The sequence below is a fragment of the Palaemon carinicauda genome, chromosome 20 (genome assembly GCF_036898095.1).
Source record: "Palaemon carinicauda isolate YSFRI2023 chromosome 20, ASM3689809v2, whole genome shotgun sequence".
In the NCBI taxonomy this organism is placed as follows: domain Eukaryota; kingdom Metazoa; phylum Arthropoda; class Malacostraca; order Decapoda; family Palaemonidae; genus Palaemon; species Palaemon carinicauda.
The window spans coordinates 92,504,055-92,528,352 of record NC_090744.1 but is presented as its reverse complement, the minus strand read 5'-3'; the positions used below and the strand labels follow the sequence as shown (position 1 = coordinate 92,528,352).

Here is a 24,298-nt window from a genome sequence, read left to right as displayed (position 1 = left end):
GGCTAAGTCTACTAAAAGACAATATGAGTCTTCCTGGAAGAAGTGGGTGGAGTTTGTTAAATCAAAAGGACCGAAAGAAATTTCTATGAACTTCTGTCTGTCCTTCTTTGTCCGCCTTCATAGCCAGGGGTTGGCGGCCAATACGATAAATACGTGCAAATCGGCCTTGACTAGACCTCTCCTATATGCCTTCCAAGTGGATCTGGCAAATGAAATCTTTAACAAGATTCCGAAAGCATGTGCTAGACTTAGGCCTGTAGCACCACCAAAGCCCATCTCTTGGTCTTTGGACAAGGTCTTACATTATGCCTCATCGGTGAACAATGAAGATTGTTCTCTTAAGGATCTAACCCAAAAGATTATTTTCCTGTTTGCAATAGCCTCTGGGGCTAGAGTTAGTGAAATAGTGGCTCTATCGAGAGATGAGGGCCACATTCAGTTCACAGATTTAGGAGAACTCAATCTCTTCCCTGATCCATCATTTCTCGCTAAATGCGAGCTACCCACTAAGAGGTGGGGTCCCTGGAGAATCTGTCCTCTGAAGGAAGATGTCTCTCTATGTCCTGTAGAGTGTCTAAAGGTCTATCTTCGTAGAACTTCAGACTTCAGGGGAGGTCAGCTCTTTAGAGGAGAAACTTCGGGATCAAATTTATCTTTAAATCAACTAAGGGCGAAGCTCACCTACTTTATTCGTAGAGCGGATCCGGACAGTACTCCCGCAGGTCATGATCCGAGAAAGATTGCTTCATCACTGAACTTCTTTCAGTACATGGACTTTGAGCGTCTTCGTTCATACACTGGATGGAAATCATCCAGGATGTTCTACAAACACTATGCTTTGCTAGTCCATGATCTGAAGCAATATGTGGTGACGTCAGGTAACTTATTTACTCTGCTGTTTATTCTACGATGAACAGATAATTGACTGAGACTGTCAATTAAGGGGAGAGGAAGTCATCCTTTTTAAGTATGCCTTCTTTTATTTATGTGTTACCATGGTAGCACTAGCTCTGTTCTAAAATCCCAGGTGTGAAATTATACAGATAGCTCTAGTGCCGGTGTACGAAGTACATAGGGCAGTTAATGGTAACTAGTACAGGTTTTATGAAGAGCGGTTATCTTTTACCTTCTCTTCAATCTAGAGTGGCATTTCTTGACTTCATTCCTTCAAGAAAGAATACGATTCCTGTACTTGTTTCAGGTATAATCCCATTGTCAGACTACATTCATTTTGCTAACTATCTCTTGTAGTCATTTATTAAAAATAAATGTCTATTTGAATGTAGTGCGTCCATCTTCGCCAGACAATTGTATCTATACATGCCAGACTTTTTATTTGCTTAGAATGCATCCTTCACATTTTTGTATGCATCTAAGGTTAGACATAAGAGACACTGATGTCTTTTTGACCAAATATACAACTTGAGACTATTTGTATATTCAGTGGGTACTTAAGTTTGGTCATACTATTTATGTTAACCTCGAAATCCCTTTTCAACTGTCTAGATGACTCTTCCCTGTAGGAGGCAGGAAGCACTAACCTTGTTTATGATTAGTGATGATGACATATAACGGTATTGTCACAAGTCTCATAAGGTCAGTATGACCATTGAAAAGGTTGATATAAGGTTTAGGCACTGATGGAAAATCCACAGATACATTAATGCTCTGGTATGCTTCCATCAGCACGACATGGCTTGAGCCCAAAAAACGGATTTTGAGCGAAGCGAAAAATCTATTTTTGGGTGAGATAGCCATGTCGTCCTGATGGACCCACCCATCTCTTCTGCAGAAGAGATCTTCAGTTCCCTCCCGTAAGTACTGTATCTGTAACAGCTTATGCTCAATGCTACAAGGAATGGCCACTATCGTAGGGATGGCGCTGTTGTACTATCGATAGTAGTAGGGAACGGGGATGGCCTTTGAAGGGCCCCCCTTTTATTTTTGCCACACCTCCTCGAACGTAAACTCTATCATCTGGGGTGCAGATTGCTATGAGGTGTGCCATTACGTCCTTATGCGATATCCCTTCTTAGAATTTTAAGGGATATTCACTCCAGGAGTTAGAATTCTGGGTACCTTCGGTAAATTCTCTGGGATATATCACTGTAGTCACATATAACCTAGGAAGCTACTAATGAAGGAACTTCCATCAGGACGACATGGCTATCTCACCCAAAAATAGATTTTTCGCTTTGCTCAAAATCCGTTTAGTTGCTATTTAGCTGTCATTTCATATTCATAAAACAAGTAATATTATTACTCTTACTATTTTTTACGGGATTCAGATTCCTATTTAACCTACAACCCGAGTTTGAAAAACAGGATGCTATAAGTCCAAGGGCTCCAACAAGGGAAAATGGACCTATGAGGAAAGGAAATATGGAAATAAACTGTATGAGAAGTACTGAACAATTAAAATATTTTAAGAACAGTAACAGCATGAAAACTGATCTTTCATACATTTGCTGCAAGTTTGAATTCTTGAAGTTTTACCGATTCAACTACCCAATTAGGAAAATCATTCCACAACTTGGTCACAGCTAGAATAAATCTAGAATATTGTATAGTATTGAGCCTCATGATGGAGAAGGCCTGACTATTAGAATTAACTACATACTGTACCTAGTATTACGAACAGGATGGTACTGTCTGGGAAGATCTGAATGTAAAGGATGGTAAGAATTATGAAAAATTTTGTGCAACACGCATAAGGATCTAATTGAGCAACGATGCCAGAGATCAGGAATAAGATATCTAATAGACCGTAAGTTCCTGTCCGACAAATTAAGATGAGAATCAGCAGCCGAAGACCAAACAGGAGAAAAATACTCAAAACAAGGTAGAATGAAAGAATGAAAACACTTCAGAATAGATTGGTCACTGAAAATCATACAACTCTCTCAATAAACCCTTTTTTTGTGCAATTGAAGAATAGACAGATCTAATGTGCTTCTCAAAAATAAACTTTCTGTTTAGAATCACCCCTAAAACTTCAAGTCATACATGTACAAAGAAAGAACATGATCAATGCTGAGATCTGGATGTTGAGGAGCAACTTTCCTTGACCTACTTACAATCATACTTAGGATTCAACTTCATGCCCCATAATTTGCACCATGCATTAATTTTACCTAGATATCTATTAAGAGATTCAGCAACCACAGACCTACATTCAGGGGATGGAATTGATGCAAAGAGTGGAGCATCATCTGTATATGCAATAAGCTTGTTTTCTATGCCAAACCACTTGTCATGTGTATATAGTATGTAAAGTAATGGGCCAAGAACATTACCCTGAGGAACACCAGATATCACATTACTATACTCGCTACGGTGCCCAACAAGAGCTCTTAGCAATCTTTTACTTAAAAATTCAACAATAATGCTAAAAGACCCACCCACTCCCAACTGTTCGAGTTTGAAAACCAGGGCCTCACGATTAACACGGTCAAAGGCAGCACTATAATCAAAGCCAATCCATATGAACTTCCTGACTACAATCAGGGGATTTCTGTATAGCATTGGAGATTGTGAGAAGGGTATCACATGCTCCAAGGCCTTTACGAAAGCCAAATTGCTAAGGAACAGATGATTACTTTCAGCAAACCTATTTAGACATTTTGCCAAAAGATGTTAAAAAACTTTAGATATGGTAGTTATTTAAATTGGGTGGTAATCAGTTGGACTTGAGCCACCACAAACACATTTACATAATGGAGTAACATTACCAATTCTCCAACAAGTGCTAAAAGCTCCTCTTCTTGCTAGCTTGGCCAAAATAACTTAACTTTGGAGCTAAGAAATCTGGTCTTTAAAATAATTAAAGAAAAATATCACTAGGGTCTACACCTCCTTAAGCATGTAAAGTCCATTCAGAGAGCCTTAATTTCATGAGATCAAAATGCTAAACTAGTTAGTTTTTAGCCTCGGGAAAATAGGAATGAGGAAGATCAAGTTTCTCATTATTCTGCTAACTGACAAACACATCACCCAAAAGGCCATCTGGTTTAAAGGAGGAATTGTTTGTTGCATTTACACCAGAGTACAGATTTAAGGGTTTTTTTTTATGGTGGAATTTTATTCCTTTTCAGTTGAAGCATAAACTGAGCAAAAGCTCAAGCAGAGTATGGTTATTCCAAGCCAAATCTGATCTTTACCCCCAAAAAAGATGATAGGTTGCCTGCTTTTCCAAATAAGCAAGTCAACTGTACAATCATCATTGAACTATGGTTTGTCTTTCGCTCGGTACCTTAGCACACACAAAGGGATACGCCTATCAATTATGTTGACTAGATTTTTATTCGAAGGAACACTATACATAAAGACGGAGGGAAAAAAAAAAAAATCTTCAACATTAGATAATTTACGGATCTGACAATACTGTAGTTCTATAAATTAGTAGGAAATCATGATTGGCCTAAATCTTGTAACCGTTGTAGAAGTGGAATGGCTAGTGACGTTGGAACAATTTTCTATTCGCAGCCTTTGTCTTGGAATTTTATGAAGTTGGCAGTTGATCCTCAACCAATGACAATGTTAAAGATAAAATTAAAAACCTTATCTTTTATGCCTGTGCTTAATTTTCATCTTTTTATTTCCTTCCAATTATTTTTTGTCGTCTTGTAATTTTCAATGCTTTCATTAATGAGCATAAATATGTATCAAAAATTTCTTCTGTATACTGATTTTCTCCATATTTCTAATAAAAAGAAAATACATATTCAGATACCTTTGAAATGTGAAAAATATAGTACCATTGCATCACCCATAATATACTATTCTTTGTAGAGGAAGGGTCCTAGTTTTAAGAAGAGGGTAATCATACTAACATTCACACTTCCCACTTTATTTATAATATTTATATCACCAATTCATGTACTTAGATGTGAAGGAATTAAAAGGGCAAAGAATATCAGACAACCAAGCAATCTGAACAATGCATTCCTTTGAAAGTTATGAATTCCATTAATTATAGTTTATAAAAAATATATATACAACATAGAAGTTATTTGGGAATGTCATATCTTCCAAAGAAATGGCATTCGTCCACCACAAGGCTCTGCCTAAAGAGTGGGAATCTTGAAGTATATAATCTTGACACTGTAGTATCATTCCAATAAATGACCTAAGTTTTAAAATAACACATGTTGAAGATAATCTTGACATTAGAAGTTCATTTAGGAAATACAGTGCGAGTGATGGGGGGATCCGATCGTCTTGATGATCAGTGGGATTTTCACAGCAATTAAAGATGCACATAAAACTGCAATACCAGAGCTGAATAGATTAAGGCAGAAATTTTAATGGTTTCTCCTCACTAGATTTACATCTATAGGCATCTTTCAAATGACATTATACACAAGCTATCTGATAATCTTGAAGGTAAGACATGAATAACAAAGCTGTAGGGGATTATGATACTTGCCTTAATAGATTACCCATGATGACTCTACCAACAAATGTATGTACATAAATACACCTCGCACACTCACAGGCAAGTCCTCAATACTAGCCAGGTAGTACCCATAGCAAAATATTCCTCTGTCAACCATATGAGCACAGCCTTTTTAAAACAGCTTCCTATTAATGAATAAGATATATATATACTTTTTCTAGTTACAACTACAATTTACACTGCTATAATAATAAACACAGCGGTTACTTTAGAGAGAGGTAAATTACAATACACAAGCGCAGGCCACCAACCCTCTTATTATAAAGGCTTGCACTGATATGTAATGAAAATAGAGCAAAATTAAGGTTTAAAATTAAATTCATACATTTTATAAGACTCGACAACCAGATGTACTTTGCAGATCCAGGTGATATGTCCGCCCTATTATAGACATGTTAAAACTAGGAAAGGGACGTACAAGTCCACCTTCTGCAGGTCGAGGCACAGCCACTGACCAAGATGGGCCATGTAACGCTGCTAATTCTAGGGAAACGACAGAAAATACCAAGCATCTTTAAAGCCTGTTCCTTGAGAGAAGTATGGAAACAAATAGGAATTGTCAGTTGAACTTGAAGATCTGCTTAATTGAGTTCACCAATTGGAGTAACCAATACACTATATGAAAGGTAGAATATGTAATAATGAGACAAATGATTATGTAAACAAAACCTTGACTTAAAACATAATCCTTAACCTATTACTGTTGAAATTTATAACTTGAAATATTCTGTAATCTAGATAAAAACCAAAGATAACTCCTATATATTACATAGCTAAAGCTAACACGATTTATGTGCCAGTCCAAACAATCTCTTTAAATTAAAAAAAAGAAAAAAAAACCTTAACAGATTAAGTCCCAAACTGGTAACAGACCTTGTTATCAATAGTTGCTAAATGGTATAAAAGACCAGTTTTAAATGCTGCTTAGTATTCATAAAGAAGCATAAATTCCCAAAAAAGTAAATATCAACAATAACAGTAACAGATATTTTAATCAATTTAACATTCAATTAATACTTTCGAGGGAGACTAACATGATAAATGTTTGTTATTATAACCAACCAGAGTTAGGATTCTCAACACAAGATCGTTTACTGAGCTCAAGGTTCGATTATGATTACCTTACCTTATGTTGAACATACGTGCTCAACTGAGCTTTAAGTTATAAAATGAAGTTGGGGCATGGCACTTTCATTCAAACTGGCAAAACAACAATTATAAAAATAATAGTAGATTGAGTACTCATTAGATAACTGCCTATGAATGAAAGCCTTGATAAAATACTGTACTGGTTGATTTTTAAGGTAAAAGTTATAAATCTTGTCTTTATAATGATTATAATGATTTCAGGCCACAAGTGCCCTTGTGCAATATCAGCACATTTCTGAAGCTTTCCGAGCTTGGAAAAATAGCTCCTCCTCCACCAAATTCACTTCCTTCAGAAAATTTAAGTCTTCAAACACTGGAATATATCAAAACTTCCTTCAGAATCTATCTTGAAATTGTCTTTTAGTAAATATTTTGTTACATTAATAAACATGTACATCAAAATCATTATAACTGCATTAAATCTCAAACTATTTTAACAGTGCAACAATGCAGCTCAAGTTTAAGAGTTTACACATTTTACATGCAGATGCCTATGGTTGACATCATAAACACTACTGAAAACTACCTCCAAGAATATTGGGAATGGCACAACTAAGGTTTGGTCACACTACTACTATTAAGCACCATATTTTGTCGTTCTCTACTGGGGGTGGGGGGTTCAAATGCAAGTCTGTAACAATATTAAAAAAAAAAAAAAAAAAAATGAAATCTCAAAAATTCCAACCCATTAAAAGCTAGTCAGTGACCCTTTTACTGTGTTAATGTAAGCCTTATTTTTAGAGATGATCAAGTTAACCATTTTTTTTTTCCAGAGAAATAAAATACATAATGGATTCAAGATTGCAATAAAAATTTCTCGAAATGAAAAAAAAAAAAAAAACGAATAACATTATCATTACATTCAATGTATCAACAATTAATTATCCTTCCCTTCTAATATGCAAAAGCCATGGTGCATTTATTCCTCAGAACACTGGCAAGTTACTAAAGAAAATTTTCTCAATACTGTATACACTGCCAAATGGTTATGAATGCATTTAAATATTTAAAAATAAAAATTTTCCTGTTATACGATATTGCAGCACTACACAAAATGAATGTTTGCCCAGGGATTATTCTACCTACTTCACATATTAAATCCTCCAAGTCATCATTATTACGTTTTGAATGGGTATACAAAATGTAGTGTTTTGATGGTTGGACGGAAAAGACAGGTCGTAAACCCACTCTGCACTACTAAGTTACCATTATGGGTCCTATTTTTAGTAAACTATATTCAAATAAGAAGAGCTTCATGATCTTGAACAAATGTAATTGGCAACCCTTGTACACTGCTACTTTCAAATAGCCAGCAAAAAATTATCTTGTTTTATTATGCATTTTACTTCTTGTCTATTGTGAAATGAAATATTTAATTACACAAATTAACATTATTTTGGCAAAAATACATATTTTGACATCTCTATCGAAAGGCAACATACATTAACAAGAAAAATACAAAAAAATAATTTACAAATATAAAATACCCTATGCAACTTATCACATTCACAACTCTTAAAAATAACCTTACAGAGGTGTAGGTCACACTACAGTTATCATTTTCAACTTATCAGTGCTTTCATTTAATGAAACTTAATCAAAACTAATTGTCACTGTTAACCCTAAAATGAAACTTAGACCTACACTGTAAAGATATATCAAATCTGTTGTGCTTATTATATATAATATCTTGTAATAGAATAAGCCAGTAACGTGATCCACAAAAAGGATCTCTAATTAAAAGCTTTTGATACAAGATTGCTTTGGATTCCTCATATACCCCTTTTTAATTCAATGCTTTGAAAGTTTTAATTAGTTATTAAATATATACAGTTTACATACACATTGATCGTGAACCTATAAAGCATTGTAATTTCCTGAATTGAAAAATTTTGATGCTCATCATGACATAAATGTGGGGACTCAAGAAAAACACAAATGAGCAAATTTAACATAGAGGGGGGAAGGGAAGGGGTTAATAAATTCACATATAAAATTTCCTATTTACAATGCTTGTCAGCTGAAGGTTACCAAATTGAAAACTTCTATACACCCCGTAGGTCATCGTGTCTTCCTCTTCATGGCAGCGCGGAGAAGAGAATCAAAATCAATATTAGAACTACCCCCACCCATTGAGCCACCAAGATATGACGATCCTTCATCTTGCGCATCTGTTAAAATGAAGAGTAGAGGTAATATCTATTCAAGTGAACAAATTGATTCCAATTACATAACAGATAAGTATTTATAAGGTAAAAAAATCATCTAAATGTCATTTGAGCTTACTGAAGACTAACACATTGTGACCACTAATTGATTATTACTGCAATAAAAATATTTATAATGAAAATTTTATAATTTGATTTATGCCTGTATGGATTTATAAGTTAAAACATAAATAATCAACTGTTAAACTCCTCTTTATATCATTTATATTCCTCAGGTGAGGGGACAGGAGAAACCACATGTCTGATGTATAGTTTTCCCACTACCCTATGCCAACATAATAGGTTTATAATCTTACTAAAATTATTCAACACATTCAGTCAAAATGTTGGTAAAAATTTCCCTTCTTTGCTACAAAGAACTTGGTTTTTGACAAACTTTTTAAAAGCATTGTAATTTGTAGCAACAGTAATTTTTATATTTAAAAAAATCCATCAAGAAAAGTTTTCCCGATATTTATTAAATTTCAAGAAAATTTTTCCAGATATCTATTAAATTTAAAGTGTTTCTTTTACACTTCTGCAGAGTAAGAGTAGACACCGCAACTGTTACAAGGGTTGAAGGAAACTTTATTAGGAAAAGTACCGGTAATCAAAAAAAAAAAAAAAAAAATTCACTCGAGGTGATTTCCTATTAACATGTTTCAGCAATAAAATTATACAGTATATAGAAACTCACCTAAATCTGAGTATTGAACCCTACAGAAAGCTCTTCGTCCTCCAAAGCATAGATCATAGCGAGGGTATGAAGGATCATCATTTCCATGTTCCACGGCATTATAGGCTTCATCTTTGTTCTTGAATGTTACAAACCCATAATTATCCCTGTAATATAAAATTAACAAATGCAAACATTACTAAGAAATTGTTTGATTACAAAATTAGCACTCAATTAAAATTGTAATTTTAACTAATCTAAAAATACATTTTGTAGGATACAAAATTCCAAAACTTTACAATTATTTACCTGGAAAAAATTAGCCTTGCATCACTAAATTGCAGGAAAACTACACCATTGAAAACTTATTTCATCCTGCAACAATCCATCTTGGAATGAAACTAGATAAAAATATCCTTGTAAATGTATTCTATCCTTGTGCAATGTAGACAAAAATATAAAAAAATCTGAATAATCTGAACACTGAAAAGACAATGTCAAGTACTTAAATTTTCATTCACCATAACCCTTTATTCACAAGAGGCCTTATTTATTGTTTCTCTCCTATATCACAGTTCTCACCTCACGCTAATCTTTTCCTTTATTGTTCAACTGTTTTCTTTTAAAAGTGCAATTTCTTTTTCTTCTTTAATATTCAGGTAAACTGGAAATCTTCACATCATTATCCCTTAAGGGTTACTGAATAAGGATTTAAAAAGAACGTGAAGTAGAGAGCCACAAGACTGTCCGATGTTATTGTTGAGAAAATCTACTTGATAACCGTTGGCAAATCACAAATGAATAAGTTGGTGAAGAATGAGGAGTGCTGCCAGAAAACACAAATGTGTTTGGTTATGTGATGAGAAGCAGAGGAGACCCGTCAAAAATGAAGTTATAAATACTGGAAGCTGTAGGATGAATACCAGGGACAAGCAAAACAGGGATCATGAAAACTTACCCAAAAAAAAAAAAAAAATGAATACTTATATATGATGGGATTAAAAAAAATTAACTAATCCACAAAAAGCATGTGAGGGAAAGTATACTATAATAAAATATTTTATATGATGGCAATTTTGCACCAAAACATAAGACAAGGAAAAATTTAGAAATTAAATAAAAGCAGTATATTTGGTAGAAGGAGCTAAACAAACACCTATAAGAATGACCCAGATACTGTGGAAAGCATGAAGATCTACACCTGATATGACTTCCAGAAGACAGGGTACTGGATAGATTACGTGACTAAGAACTAATTTCATGCCTAACATGGAAAAGCAGATTTAACTAGAAAAGCTCACAGTGCAGACCTATGCCATGGCAGCCTGTTTCTCGAAATCAGCTTGCCTTTTCTAAAAACAAATTTTGGGCAACTTTTTGCTCAACCTTGACCTTTGACCTAGGACTTTCAAAATTTAATAACTTCCACGTCTCAACATAACAATTAATCCCTGAAAGTTTCACTACTCCTGAGTAAAATTATGGCCAGGAAGTTCCACAAACAAACGGAAAAATAGATGAAAACATAAAATCCTTCCAACTTTGTTGGCAGCGGTAATAATGAATATAAAATATTACGATGAAATGCCAGCAGTTTTATATGTAAAGGCAAATATAAGCATTGCAGTACCTCTTGAATGTGTGATATCAATATTATTGTTACTGTATATCAATATTCTTAGGAACAAAACACTATATAAAGTGTATTAATAGATGCTTAAATATTCACAGTACTGAAGGAGCACAACGTAGCCTCATTAAAATATCATTTAGGGGTTACTTCAACCTCCATCTAGTTTCATGTTTCTCAACCAATGTTTTACATTTAAGTACTACTTGAAGGATAATTTCATAACCAAAACCCTGTATTGTACCATTATACCTTCTTATATGCAATATCATATTTCATCAATGCAGCCTATATATGTTGCTTTTAAAGGTCACTATTTTTCATATGGAAGTTTTTGGTTTTTGCTAAAAACAAATATACAATTGTAGGCTATAAAATTCCTTATTTTTTCATGTCTGAACAGCAAATACCGGACAATATAAAAAGGTTGAATCAATTTCCTCAGATATTCCACATTTTCTGAAAGTGGCCTGTTTTACAGACTGATTAAAAAGACTTAAGCATGTATATGTATGGGGTTTTAGCAGTAATTCTACCTCATCACTGAAGTTCATAAGTATATAATCATCACATTACAGAATTATTTGTTTACTTGTGGTGAGCCATTCCTCAAATCCAGATAATATTGTTCGCCACACACACACAAGCAACATTGGCTAACGTAGTATATCCTCATATATTTTTCTGGGCACACTTTATGCTTTTGGCCCATTGAGTTATTGTTTGACACTTCTTGTACCTTTGAACTTAATTATAACAATAAAATTACATAGAAAATGGTGGAATTATATGGCATACAATATAAAGTTTTCCCTTGAAGTTTTTAAAAGTAAGTAAATAGGTAACCCGTTCAGAAAAGGGATGCCTAACGCCTATGGGACTAGATGCGCTTGTGTAAACATATGAAAAGGACTTGTCCATAATCAAACAAACTGTTATTAAAAAAAAAATTAAGATAAAACTATTTTAAACTTGAAATATTGACAAAGCTCCAATTATCTGATTTTCCAAAATTACAAGCAGGACATAACTCAAGCTATTATACTGTACTTGTGATACTCAAATAAGTAATATAGACAAAGCATCTTAAGGTGAAGAGCACACAACATTCATGTAGTAAAAAAAAAAAAAGAATACCACATGCTACTTACCCACGTTCCCTAAAATGTACACTAATATCCAAAATGGTTCCAAACTCTTGGAATCGACGACGAAGCTCTGCTTTTGTAGTCCCCTCAGTAATGCGACCAACATATATAACCCTCCTTTCTTCAACTTGCTTCACTCTGTCTTTATCCTCCTGTTAATAAAAATAATGAAAGTTTCAATTAAATATTTATAAGCAGTTCCTCCCACACCTGTTTTTCAAGGTTAAGAATATTAAAAATAACAAAGGGAGAGTAACTATTCAAATACTTCACAATGTTAATGTAAGAAAAAATTCAGATTCTGAGTGTCCAGTTTTCAAGTTGGACAAATTAAATTTCCATGACTACTTTAGTCATTGTAAAGAATGTACCTACAATGTTATTAACAAATAGAAGCAAGAGTATGTATATTCCTACTGATTAACACTACCAGTCAGACACAGTTCAACTCCAACCACTGGCAAAGAAAATAGTAGCTGAAGATGTCTCCTTTCTCTAGGCTAAATTGATATATGTCCACCTAACGATGATAAAATTTAAACCTATAATATACTTAGAAAGTAGACTTGAAAACCAGAATTGCAAAATTTTGAAATGGGAAAGAAAGACTTGACACAATATGTAATACATGGAACCTAGTGATTAGAGCACTATTAAAAGGCAGACTAGATTCTAAACGAGGTTGCCATTTATACAACCCATTGCATTTCTCTACTTGTAATTAAACTACTACTCAAAACTTCAAATAGTTAAAAGAGGGAGGAGTAAATAAAATTCCTGTTCCCAAGGTTTGAAAAGACAACAAAGTTAAAATTCTTAATTCTCATAGGGTCAACAACAATAAGAGTAGAATTTCAGCATACTTGGAACTTAACTGCTAAAATTATAATATAACAAGGTGTCTGTAAGTTATGGGAAGGTGGCAAATAAGCCCCAGCCCTTCACCAGTAGACAGTAGCTACTTTGATGATCAGGAAGTAAAACTTGAAGGACCGGGGGGGGGGGGGGGGGTTTAGTTAAAAAAAAAACTACAAATTACTTTTTAAAATTAGTAATTTGTTCTTAAAAGAAGACTTTTCATAAGGAGGGTGCAAGTCTCTATAACTAAGCCGGGTGGTATAAAAGCTCAGGATGTTATGTCAAACAACTTTGACCTGGAGAGGTGCAAAAGTGCAGTCTCATGTCTACTTGAGAAAAGATTCTCACGATATGAGTTAAGTTTCCGACCGACACTACGGTCAATGAAACCCTTCTGTGTTCTAATGACTGCCATGAACTTTTGAGGACCATAACTATTATATGGGGAATGTTGCCATTACGGACGTGGACCCGAGGGAGTTTAAGGTGTTCTTTGGGATTTTAATAATGTCAGCTATTAAGTCTGACATCCATATAACTATGTACATGGGACCAGAGAGAGGGCAATAGTTTGTACCGGTGTATGAGCGAACATCATTTGGTCCTTTGTTTGGAATCTTTGCTTTGACGATGCGGCCAACTGTAAAGAGAGGGCGAGGCAAGAGTGTCTTGCTTCAATTAATGCCCCCTCACTGTGGATGAACAATTGGTACCATTCAGTGGTCACTGTCAATTCAAGATGTACATCCAGAATGGTCAGCAAAGTAAATACATGTGTTCACTTAGTTTTCTTTGTTGTTTTAGAATTATTGCTTTGTATTTTTATCTCTATTGATGTTTATTCTCTCATATCTCCTTCGTCTTTGTAAATATTTTTGTATTCTAATGTTTTATTATATTTTCATTTTTCTTATTCTTATAATTATCATTATTTAATTCATTACTATTTCTATTACTGTATTATCAACTTATTCTTATACAGTAATTATTATTCTGAAATGAGACCCGCATTAATGCAGGTTTTATTTTAGAAGTAAATCTTATAGAAGGCCTTTTATTAGTTCCGAAGTTCCTTATCGCATTCTATTCGGCCAGTAATTGCGTGGTTGGTTTGAAAACATCGGCCGTCAATAACAAAAATCGGCGATTTATCATTTAATGACCGCATCTGCAAAGATCAAAACCTTGAATATTGAGGTTCAACTGCATCCTGTAACAGCTGCGGTAACAAGATATGCTCCCGGTAACAAAATATACATGGTTAAAAGAAGTACAGCATTTCTATTACCTTGAAAAACCATTTTAATGTAAATTAGAATTTGTGAGAGCAGTGAAAACTTAAAAATAACAGTAGCACATAAAAAAACTAAAGATTATCTCAAGAATTAGTATAGCCACGTGTCCAAAGAGTGGAAAAAACAAATCACTGAAATGGTTTGGAGACATGTGGGAAATATGGGGAGTAGTTGTTAGAAAAGCAGTCGATATTGTGCTATGTGGACAAAGACCGTTGGAATGTTTAGGAAATTTTTGAAGGATATACAATATATGAAGACTTAAGACCTGATAAGAGCTCAGGAAGATAGAGGGGAACTCATTTCACATCAAAACCAACGTATGGAAATGTTCTCTAGCTAACAGATAGAATGTTGGCTAATCCTTGGGGTTACTTATGAATAAAAGGGACTACAGTATATAGACTAATAGTGCGATGTAAAAATACTACGCTTAACCAATCTGATCAATCATGAAAACTCGTGCCATATTTGACTATAAAATTTCATTACAGAAGCATTTGAAACAGAGTTGGAGACTAAAGCTGGCCATGCATGAGGAGGACTGGCCATTCAGTTTGTCCTGATGGACTGAAGTGGCGCTCCTGTCCTGTGAAAAAGGCCGACACATACTACAGACTTGCCAACTTTTTTCATGCAGATTGAGGATTGTGCACCCATGATTAGGCATACATGGTTACGGTTTTGGTACTTGTTAACCAAACTTTGTACATTAACCCTTTAACCCCCAGGCTATTTGGAAATTTCCAACCCTTAACCCCCAGGGGGTTATTTTTTTCCCAGCACATTTTGCAGTATATTTTTTTTTAAATTGCTCTCATAGAGAGGTCAGGTTGGTCTCATTCTCTTGGAAAATGCCTGAATTTTTTCAAAAAATTATCAACACTATGAAAAAAAAAATTTTTATAGCATTTTTTTTGCAAGGACGTACCGGTACGTCCATGGGGGTCAAGGGATGGCTTTTGTGAAACGTACCAGTACGTCCTTTGGGGGTAAAAGGGTTAAGGGATATCAAGTACAATTGTACAACTAATTTTGAAAATGCCAAATTTTGGTACTTTTTACTTCTTTAATTCTTCCTTCATATAAATCTATGAAATCATCCTTCATATAAATCTATGAAATCAGACTTTAAATATGAAGGAATGTGATATAGATTCTATATTGGCTTCTACAAAGGCTTTGGTCCGCTACAGGCTAGCGTACTCTCGGGAGAAATATATGAAAAATATTTTTAGAGCTTTCTGAAGATTCTCAAGCTGATGCACCACTACACTTTTAATGGGATAAACTTAATCGTGTTTCAAGTATAAGCATGTGGTGGAGATTTGATAAAAAACCTCAAATTAAATTATACATACCCCTATTCTGGGCCTAAGAGGTCTTCTTGATGGTGATCTTGATCTTCTAGAACTTCTCCAGTCAGGTGATCTAGACCTATGGTCCCTACTATATCGAGAAGATCGAGACCAACTTCTGGATCTTCTTCTTCGGTCCCAATTGCTTGAATATCTCCTAGAATAACTTCTGTATTAAAAAAATATATATATTTTGTAAATTTAAGTGTAAATAAAATATGTACAGTAGATATCAAAATTAATAAATGACAAGTTACATGTTCAGATTTCTATAAACAAAATTACTACTACTACCAATATGATAGTTTTTTCTTTATGTATTCTTGGTTTTGTTTATTTCTCTTATTTGGAAATTCTAATAGACCATAAATATGCACTAAAGTCTTAGAATGTTTACTTCCTCCCAATTAAGATGGCAAATATAACCAGCATGGTTACCATATTTATTACATGAAACCAGATATATTTAGTTCAAAAAAAGAAAAAAAAAAAGAAAAACAGAAATTAGTGATGCATCTATTAAAAAAATATTCAGCATTGGCTGTTAATATGTACCAATAAGAATTGAACCAGTAACTTTGACTGGTTATCGATGCCCTCCAGTCACTGATAACCTTAAATTTGTGATGTTTATTTTTTCAATAATCTCAACTGCAGACCCTTTCACAAATACAGTAGTTTTAATTCAAAAGTATTGCAAGGAATAAGGAACTTACTTTATAAACATGTGAGCAAATGAAGACATCTTTATTTCATAAGTATTGGTCTTTAAAAGTGCCAAAAGATTATCAAATTCAACCTTTCTAATAAGTCCCATGCTGCCATTTTTTATTCTATCTGAAACCCTTTTTATGAATATAAATATTCCAATTAGAAATTTGAGAACAAAAAACCAAGAGAGACCTTGTAAGACGTACCTTTCCCTTTTCCTTGATGAGTGTGACCTTGATCTTGACCTGGATTTAGAGCTACATGAGCATGTGGAACAATCACTGTATTCAGAGGAACTTCTCCCTCTTGATCTGGAATAGGACCTCGACTTAGACCTCGACCAACATCGACTTCTGCACGACGATACAGAGGATCTTGAACTTCTTCTTCGAGTTTCTTTTCTCCTTCCTCTGGATGATCTCCTGTAGTGAGAAGAATGTTTTCTTCGTGGGCTTCTACTTCTGCTTCTGCTTCTACTTCTACTATGACTAGAGGAAGACCACCTCTTTGAGGCATAACCCTGAGAACTACTGCTTTTACGGCTTTCCCGACAGCTTAAAGAAGCTGGACTGCTCACTGACATAGAACTGCCAAAAGGCAATTTTACTTCAGCTTTCATTTCTGAAAGATTTCCAGACACATCATCAGTACTGGTGGCTTTCAAAACCTCATTATCGGAGTCTCCTTTTAACTCTCCTTCTTCAACATCTTCAGCAGGTAGTGCAGAATCATTAGGTTGCTTTTCAGGTACCTGTGTATTTACGGATTCTTTTTCATTTTCAGCTTCCTTCATTTTCTGAATCAATTCTCCAAGTGACAGGGGAGCATTATTAGAATTTTTTGACAATATATCTGCCTGATTAGGAGATGGGCATCGACTACTGTGTGTACTTTGAATTCTTTGCCGATACTCTGACAAATTAAGCTTCCTTTTAATCTTCTTTGCTTCTTGTTTTTCTTTTTCTTCTGTCTGCTCACAATCTTCTTTTTCAGGTCCTTCCTCTACTTCAACTTTAGGTTTGGTGTTACCAATGTCAGTCATATAAGGAGGAAGTTTGTTGTATACATGGTCATCTTTGCTCGCTGCTACATCACCACAACTCTTTCCATTAGCCCAATTATTAATTACTTTTCCACATGTTACAGTCATTGTGTCTTTTTTACGATCTTCTGTTTCAACACTAGCATCACTGACATCACCAGATTCAACACCACTGTCCTTTTTTCCATTGTCGTCATGATTGTCATCAGTGGTACCATTGGCCTTTTTATCATCCTTTTTTGAGGCTGCAACAGTATAGTAATCAGGTATCTTGTTGAAGTAATCTCCAGGTTGTGAGGCATTATCTGTACTAGATGCTTTACCCTTCTGCTTGTCTGGTGAATAACAGTAATCATGGTCTAATGGTGGGGGTACCCGATCGTTAGTTACCTGAAACACAAGAGGAAACTAATAATTAGACCTGACAATGTCTTCAACTTCCTAATGACATACAGGATGCAAAAATATTGATAAAATAAAACTTCGCTAAACAAAATCTAACATTCTTTCTACTTTTTTAAAAAAAATTCTAAACTAGTAAGCAGATTTCTTTGATGTAAATTACCACATCAAATCTATTTCTATCCTTATTGCCTTTAATGCACTGCACACTCAAATTTACAAATTATAAAGGACTAGGGAAATATTTCAATTGTCCAAACACTAACCATGTACCTGCCTCAAGTTAGTGATATATACATATGGGTTTTCTTCTACAAGACATTTAATCCCTAATAGCTTTACAGAAAAGCTATATAATTTAATTTAAAAAAAAAAAAAGATTCATACTAAACCAATTCCTGCCTGAATTATCTATGTGATAATGCAAGCTTTAATTTTACCCATTGAAATTATGCTTTTCTAAATACAGTACTGAATTTTACCCATTAAAATTATGCTTCTCTACATACAGTACTGTATAAAGAACTAAATTTATCACTTTCACTGGTCAAACTTTTTAAATATCACATACAGTACAAATACAGTTTGATCTAATTTTCTAAACATAGGTTCAAAAATCTATAGTCTTCTGTTATCCCATCTTTCCCTTGAGTAAAGAGACTAAATTCAACATTTTGCATAGATTTTTCAGGAATATATCTATACAGTATAGACTTCCCCGCATTATTAGAATCTATCATTTCACCAGATTACACAGCATTACATACCACAATGATGTGACCTTCCCATAAAAACAAAGTCTCAAACACTCACATTTTTTCCTGAATTGGCTGATGCCCGAAGGGACTTCTTGCAATGCTGGTTTGCTTCAGCTGGTTTGATGCATCGACCTTTTCGTACCAGTAAAGGTTCAGACAACATCTGTGTGCTCTTACGTTTAGTTGAAGCTGAAAAAATAAAGATTTCATTAAAAATAAAAACATCTACTTATAGTTGACATATAGAATTACCTAAATATAAGCTTTATTAGAGCAATAACTCCTTCATTCTACTAGGATGCATTAAATTTCAACCCCAAGACACAAAACGGAGATTGGAAGCCCTCACTAGCAAGGTACAAATATATATACATATTATTAATATATATACCAAGGCACTTCCCCCAATTTTTTTGGGGGGGTAGCCGACATCAAAACACTGAAAAAAAAAAGTGGACCTTTCCTCTCTACGCTCCTCCCAGCCTGACGAGGGACTCAACCGAGTTTGGCTGGTACTGCTAGGGTGCCACAGCCCACCCTCCCCAGTTACCCACCTCAGATGAAGCTTTATAACGCTGAATCCCCTACTACTGCTACCTCTGCGGTCATCCAAGGGTGACCGGAGGAAGCAGCAGGGCCTACCAGAACTGCATCACAATCGCTCGCCATTCGTTCCTATTAAGCTCTCTTGCCTCTCTCACATCTATCCTCCTATCACCCCAAGCTTTCTTCACTCCATTCATCCACCCAAACCTTGGCCTTCTCTTGTACTTCTCCCATCAACTCTTGCATTCATCACTTTCTTTAGCCAAACAGCCACTTTCCTTTCTCTCAACATGAACAAACTACCTCAACACATTCATGTCCACTCTAGCTGCTAAATCATTTCTTACACCCGTTCCCACCTTCACTACTTCGTTCCTAACACTATCTACTCGAGATAAACCAGCCAAACTCCTCAAACACTTCATCTCAAACACATTCAATATCTGTCTCTCCGTCTCTTTCATTCCCTACAACTCCGATCCATACATCACAGTTGGTACAATCACTTTCTCATACAGAACTCTACATTCATGCCTAACCCTCTATTCTTTACCACTCCCTTCACTGCCCCCAACACTGCATCCTTCATTCATTCTCTGACATGTATCTACTTCCACTCCATCATTTGCTGCAACAACAGACCCCAAGTACTTGAACTGATCTACTTGAACTCTCCATTCAACATGACATTCAACCTCGCACCAACTTCCCTACTCATACATCTCATAACCTTACTCTCGCATATCCTTCCAAATTCTGTCTCTAATCAGCCAAGCTTCTCTTCCAAGTCTGCAACCAGTACAGTATCACCCGAAAACAACAACTGATTCACCTCTCATTCATGATCATTCTCGTGTATCAGTTTCAATCCTCGCCCCAGCACTCGAGCATTCACCACTCTATCAACATACAAGTTGTACAACCATGGGAACATCACACATCCCTGTCTCAGCCCCAATCTCACTGGATACCAATCGCTCACTCCTTTCCTATCTAACACATGCTTTACTACCTTTGTATAAACTCTTCACTGCTTGCAACAACCTTCCACCAATTCCATATAACCTCATCACATTCAACATCACTTCCCTATCAACTCTATCATACACTTTCTCCAGGTCCATAAACGCAACATACACCTCTTTACCTTTTGCTAAACATTTCTCGCATATCTGCCTAACTAAAAATCTGATTCATACATCCCCAACCTCTTCAAAACCAACCTGTATTTCTAAGATTGCATTCTCTGTTTTATCCTTAATCCTATTAATCATACACTTTTCCAACCACACTCAACAAACTAACAGCCCTTGAATTACAACACTCATGCACATCTCCCTTAACCTTATATAATGGTACAATACATGCACAAACCCAATCTACTGGTACTGGTTCCATTGACAACATAAAATGACAAATTCGTAGATTTGCATTTTTCCTAACTATACAAACCTTAGCCATTTAATAGGGGTATTACAAGGGTTTACTACCCACACCGTTAGTTAGTGGGGGTAGGGGAGGGTAGCTTGCTACCCCTCCCCCCTCTCACATACCTGTGCTTGAGCTCACTTTGCTTGGAGGTAGGACTTCAAAGGGGAAAGGGCTGGCAGGCAAGTTTGGTTAAATAGCTAAGGTTTGTATAGTTAGGAAAAATACAAATTATCTACGAATTTGTCATTTGTTCCGTAACTGGAATATAAAATAACGCTATTTAATAGGGGTGACTCACCCATTAGGAAGGGTGGACGTCCCAGCCAGTCTGGCTTTTGGCTTTGCCCGGGGCCTCGTTATTTGAGTGTATAAGCACCCAAGAAATAAGGAGTACCTGCACCTCACTAGAACCTTGTTACGCAAGGTCTGCGGCCTACGCAAGCTGTGTGTGAAGGTATGAAGAAGTGTGACTCGTCCTAGAAAGTTGTTCCGAAGATCTTTAGATGGAAACTTGTAGACTAGGACTTTCCCAATACCACCTCGTCAGGGTATGGGGACGTAACAGTATTAATATTAATACTAGGAACACAAGGGAGCATGGTTTACCTGCAGTGGTTTGAGGTCAGCTATGCAGAGAACCCAGGATGCTGCTTTCCCCAAGAGAGGGGATGATGAAGAAAAGAATAAGGGCCAGTCAAACCTTTTCATTCATGCAGACTAAAACCAGGTAACAATGCTCTCAACCTTCTGCTACTTGTCCAATAAGGAGCTTGAGGTTTTAAACCAGCTGTTGTGCAGCCACCACAGGATCGATAGTGAACGAATCGAGTCTCCTGTGGGTCACGTCTTGCAGGTAGTGGGATGTGAATGTTGTTTGACATTTCCACACCCCAGCTTGTAGAACCTGCGTCACTGAAAAATTTCTTTTGAAGGCCAGGGACGTAGCTATGCCCCTGACATCATGTGCTCTGGGGCGACGTGACGGAGGAGGGTCTGGATTCAGGGCCAGGTCAATGACCCTGCGAATCCATGCAGAGATGGTGTTCTTGGTGACCTTCCTCTTAGTCCTTCCTGTGCTGACGAATAGTGCTGGCACACGAGGACGGGCTGCAGCTGTTCTTTTGAGGTACAGCCTCACGCTCCTTACTGGGCATAGTAAGAGATGGTCTGGGTCATCTGTTACAGAACGGAGACTAGAAATCCAGGAGGAGTCGAATCGAGGATCTGCTACTCCTGGATTCTGAGTCTTAGCAATAAACTCAGGGACGAAGCTGAATGTTACCTCCCCCCATCCCCTTGAATGGGCGATGCCATACAAGAGATCATGAAGTTCGCTGAGTCGCTTGGCCGAGACCAAAGCTAGCAGGAATACAGTCTTCCAGGTTAGGTGGGGATCTGATGCCTAGCGTAATGGTTCATAGGGAGGTCTCTTAAGAGACCTGAGAACTTGAACCACATTCCATGGGGGAGGTCTCACTTACGACTGAAGGCAGGTAAGTTCATAACTACATATGAGTAGCAAAAGTTCAAGCGACGAGGAAATGTCCATTCCTTTCAGCCTGAAGGCTAGACTTAAGGCTGAGCGATAGCCTTTCACTGCCGAGACTGAAAGGCGCATTTCTTCACGCAAATACATGAGGAACTCCGCTATTGTTGGAACAGTGGCATCGAGTGGAGGGATACCCCTTCCACGACACCAACCACAGAAGACTTTCGCAGGTGTCCAGACATCCTGATCGCAACTTGTTGCAAAAATCCTCTCTCAGAGAGGAGATGCTGGATAGTCTCCAGGCGTGAAGTTGTAGTGAACCTACGGCTTTGTGGAAGATGTTGGCATGTGGTTGTTTGAGTAGATTGTGTCGTGGAGGGAGTTCTCTTGGTGGCTCCGTTAGGAGTTGCAGAAGGTCTGGGAACCATTCCGCGTGATGCCATAGTGGAGCTATGAGGGTCATTGAAAGATTGACCGATGTTCTGGTCTTGTTGAGTACCCTCTTCATCAGACAGAACGCGGGAAAGGCGTAAACGTCGATGTTGTCCCACCGTTGTTGGAAAGCATCTTGCCAGATAGCCTTGGGGTCTGGGACTGGGGAACAGTACAGCGGGAGCCTGAAGTTCAGGGCCGTCGCGAAGAGGTCCACAGTCAGAGAACCCCACAAAGTCAGTACTTTGTTGGCTACTAGATTATCCAAAGACCACTCGGTACTCACTATCTGAGATGCTCTGCTTAGGTTGTCGGCGAGCACATTCCTTTTTCCCGGAATGAAGCGTGCCGATAGTGATATCGAATCCCGGCCCATCTCAGTATCTCTACTGCTAGATGGGATAGTTGCTGTGAAAAAGTACCTCCTTGCTTGTTGATGTAGGCCACTACTGTGGTGTTGTTGCTTATCACCACCACAGAGTGACCCGCCAGGTATTGTTAGAACTATTGAAGGGCCAGAAAGACGGCCTTCATCTCTAGAAGATTTATATGGAGGCACTTTTCTGATTCTGACCACAGGCCTGAGGTCGTGTGGTGCAGTACGTGGGCCCCCCACCCTTTCTTTGAGGCGTCCGAAAACAGCATCAAATCCGGGGGGAGGACGAGAAGGTCCACTCCTTTCCGTAGGTTCTCGTCTGCCACCCACCACTGGAGATCCGTCAGTTCCGCAGGTCCCATGGGGATTTGGATGTCCGGGAAGTCGTACGCTTGATTCCACTGGACTTAAGTCGCCATAGGAGGGATCTCATCCCGAGGAGACCATTGGGAACTAGACGGGCCAGCAATGAAAGGTGACCGACGAGACGTAACCACGATTGGGCTAGAAGTTCTTCTCGTCTGAGAAAAGGTCTTGCGACCTTCCTCACCCTTGCTATCCTGTCGTCTGATGGGAAGGCTTTGTGGAGATTGGTGTCTATAATCATGCCTAGTGATATCAGTCTTTGAGTGGGAAGCAGTGAAGACTTCTCGAGATTTACAATGATCCCCAGATCTTGGCAAGGTCTCAGAAGTTTGTCTCGGTGTTGAAGAAGGGTTGACACTGAGTCTGCTAGGATTAACCAGTCGTCCAGATAACGGAGGAGACGGATGCCAATCCTGTGTGCCCAAGATGATACAAGGGTGAACACTGGTGAAGACTTGTGGTGCTGTGGAAAGACCGAAGCACAACACCTTGAACTAGTACTTTCTGTTGTCTAGGCTGAATCTTAAGTACTTCCTTGAGGACGGATGGACTGGGATCTGGAAGTACGCGTCCTTTAGGTCCAGTGTGCAAATGAAGTCTTGCGGTCTTACTGCTAGTCTGACCGTGTCCGCCGTCTCCATGCTGAACAGAGTTTGTTTGACAAACTTGTTCAGAGCTGAGAGGTCGATGACTGGTCTCCAGCCTCCAGACGCCTTCTTTACAATAAAGAGCGACTGAAGAAGCCTGGAGATCTGTCGAGGACCTCTAGGAGAGCGCCCTTCTTCAACAGGGTCTGGACTTTTGCCCAAAGGGCTTGGCACCCTAGCCGATCCCATGGCAAGGGAGTTCAATGACACTGGATTCGTTGTCAGGGGAGGTAGAGATGTTATGAACAGGATACGATACCCTAGACTGATCATGGAGATTGTCCAGGAATCGGCCCCGAGTTGCTTCCACCTGTTTGAG

General features: G+C 37.2%; 1 protein-coding gene across 2 annotated transcripts in view; it reads right to left on the bottom strand.

Annotated features, from left to right (window-relative positions):
• Positions 1 to 4,833: 4,833 nt before the first annotated feature.
• LOC137614314 (uncharacterized) overlaps positions 4,834 to 24,298 on the bottom strand; it is a 30,194-nt gene continuing 10,729 nt past the window's right edge. The window contains exons 8-13 of one of the 2 annotated variants that reach the window (XM_068344065.1): positions 18,748 to 18,881; positions 16,697 to 17,922; positions 15,783 to 15,948; positions 12,272 to 12,420; positions 9,512 to 9,657; positions 4,834 to 8,778 (exon numbers count right to left, since the gene is read on the bottom strand). In XM_068344065.1, the coding sequence (XP_068200166.1) occupies positions 8,669 to 8,778; positions 9,512 to 9,657; positions 12,272 to 12,420; positions 15,783 to 15,948; positions 16,697 to 17,922; positions 18,748 to 18,881 (1,931 nt within the window). In that variant the 3' untranslated portion in view covers positions 4,834 to 8,668. The remainder of the gene's footprint in view (positions 8,779 to 9,511; positions 9,658 to 12,271; positions 12,421 to 15,782; positions 15,949 to 16,696; positions 17,923 to 18,747; positions 18,882 to 24,298) is intronic. The other variant, XM_068344066.1, reaches the window with a different exon arrangement.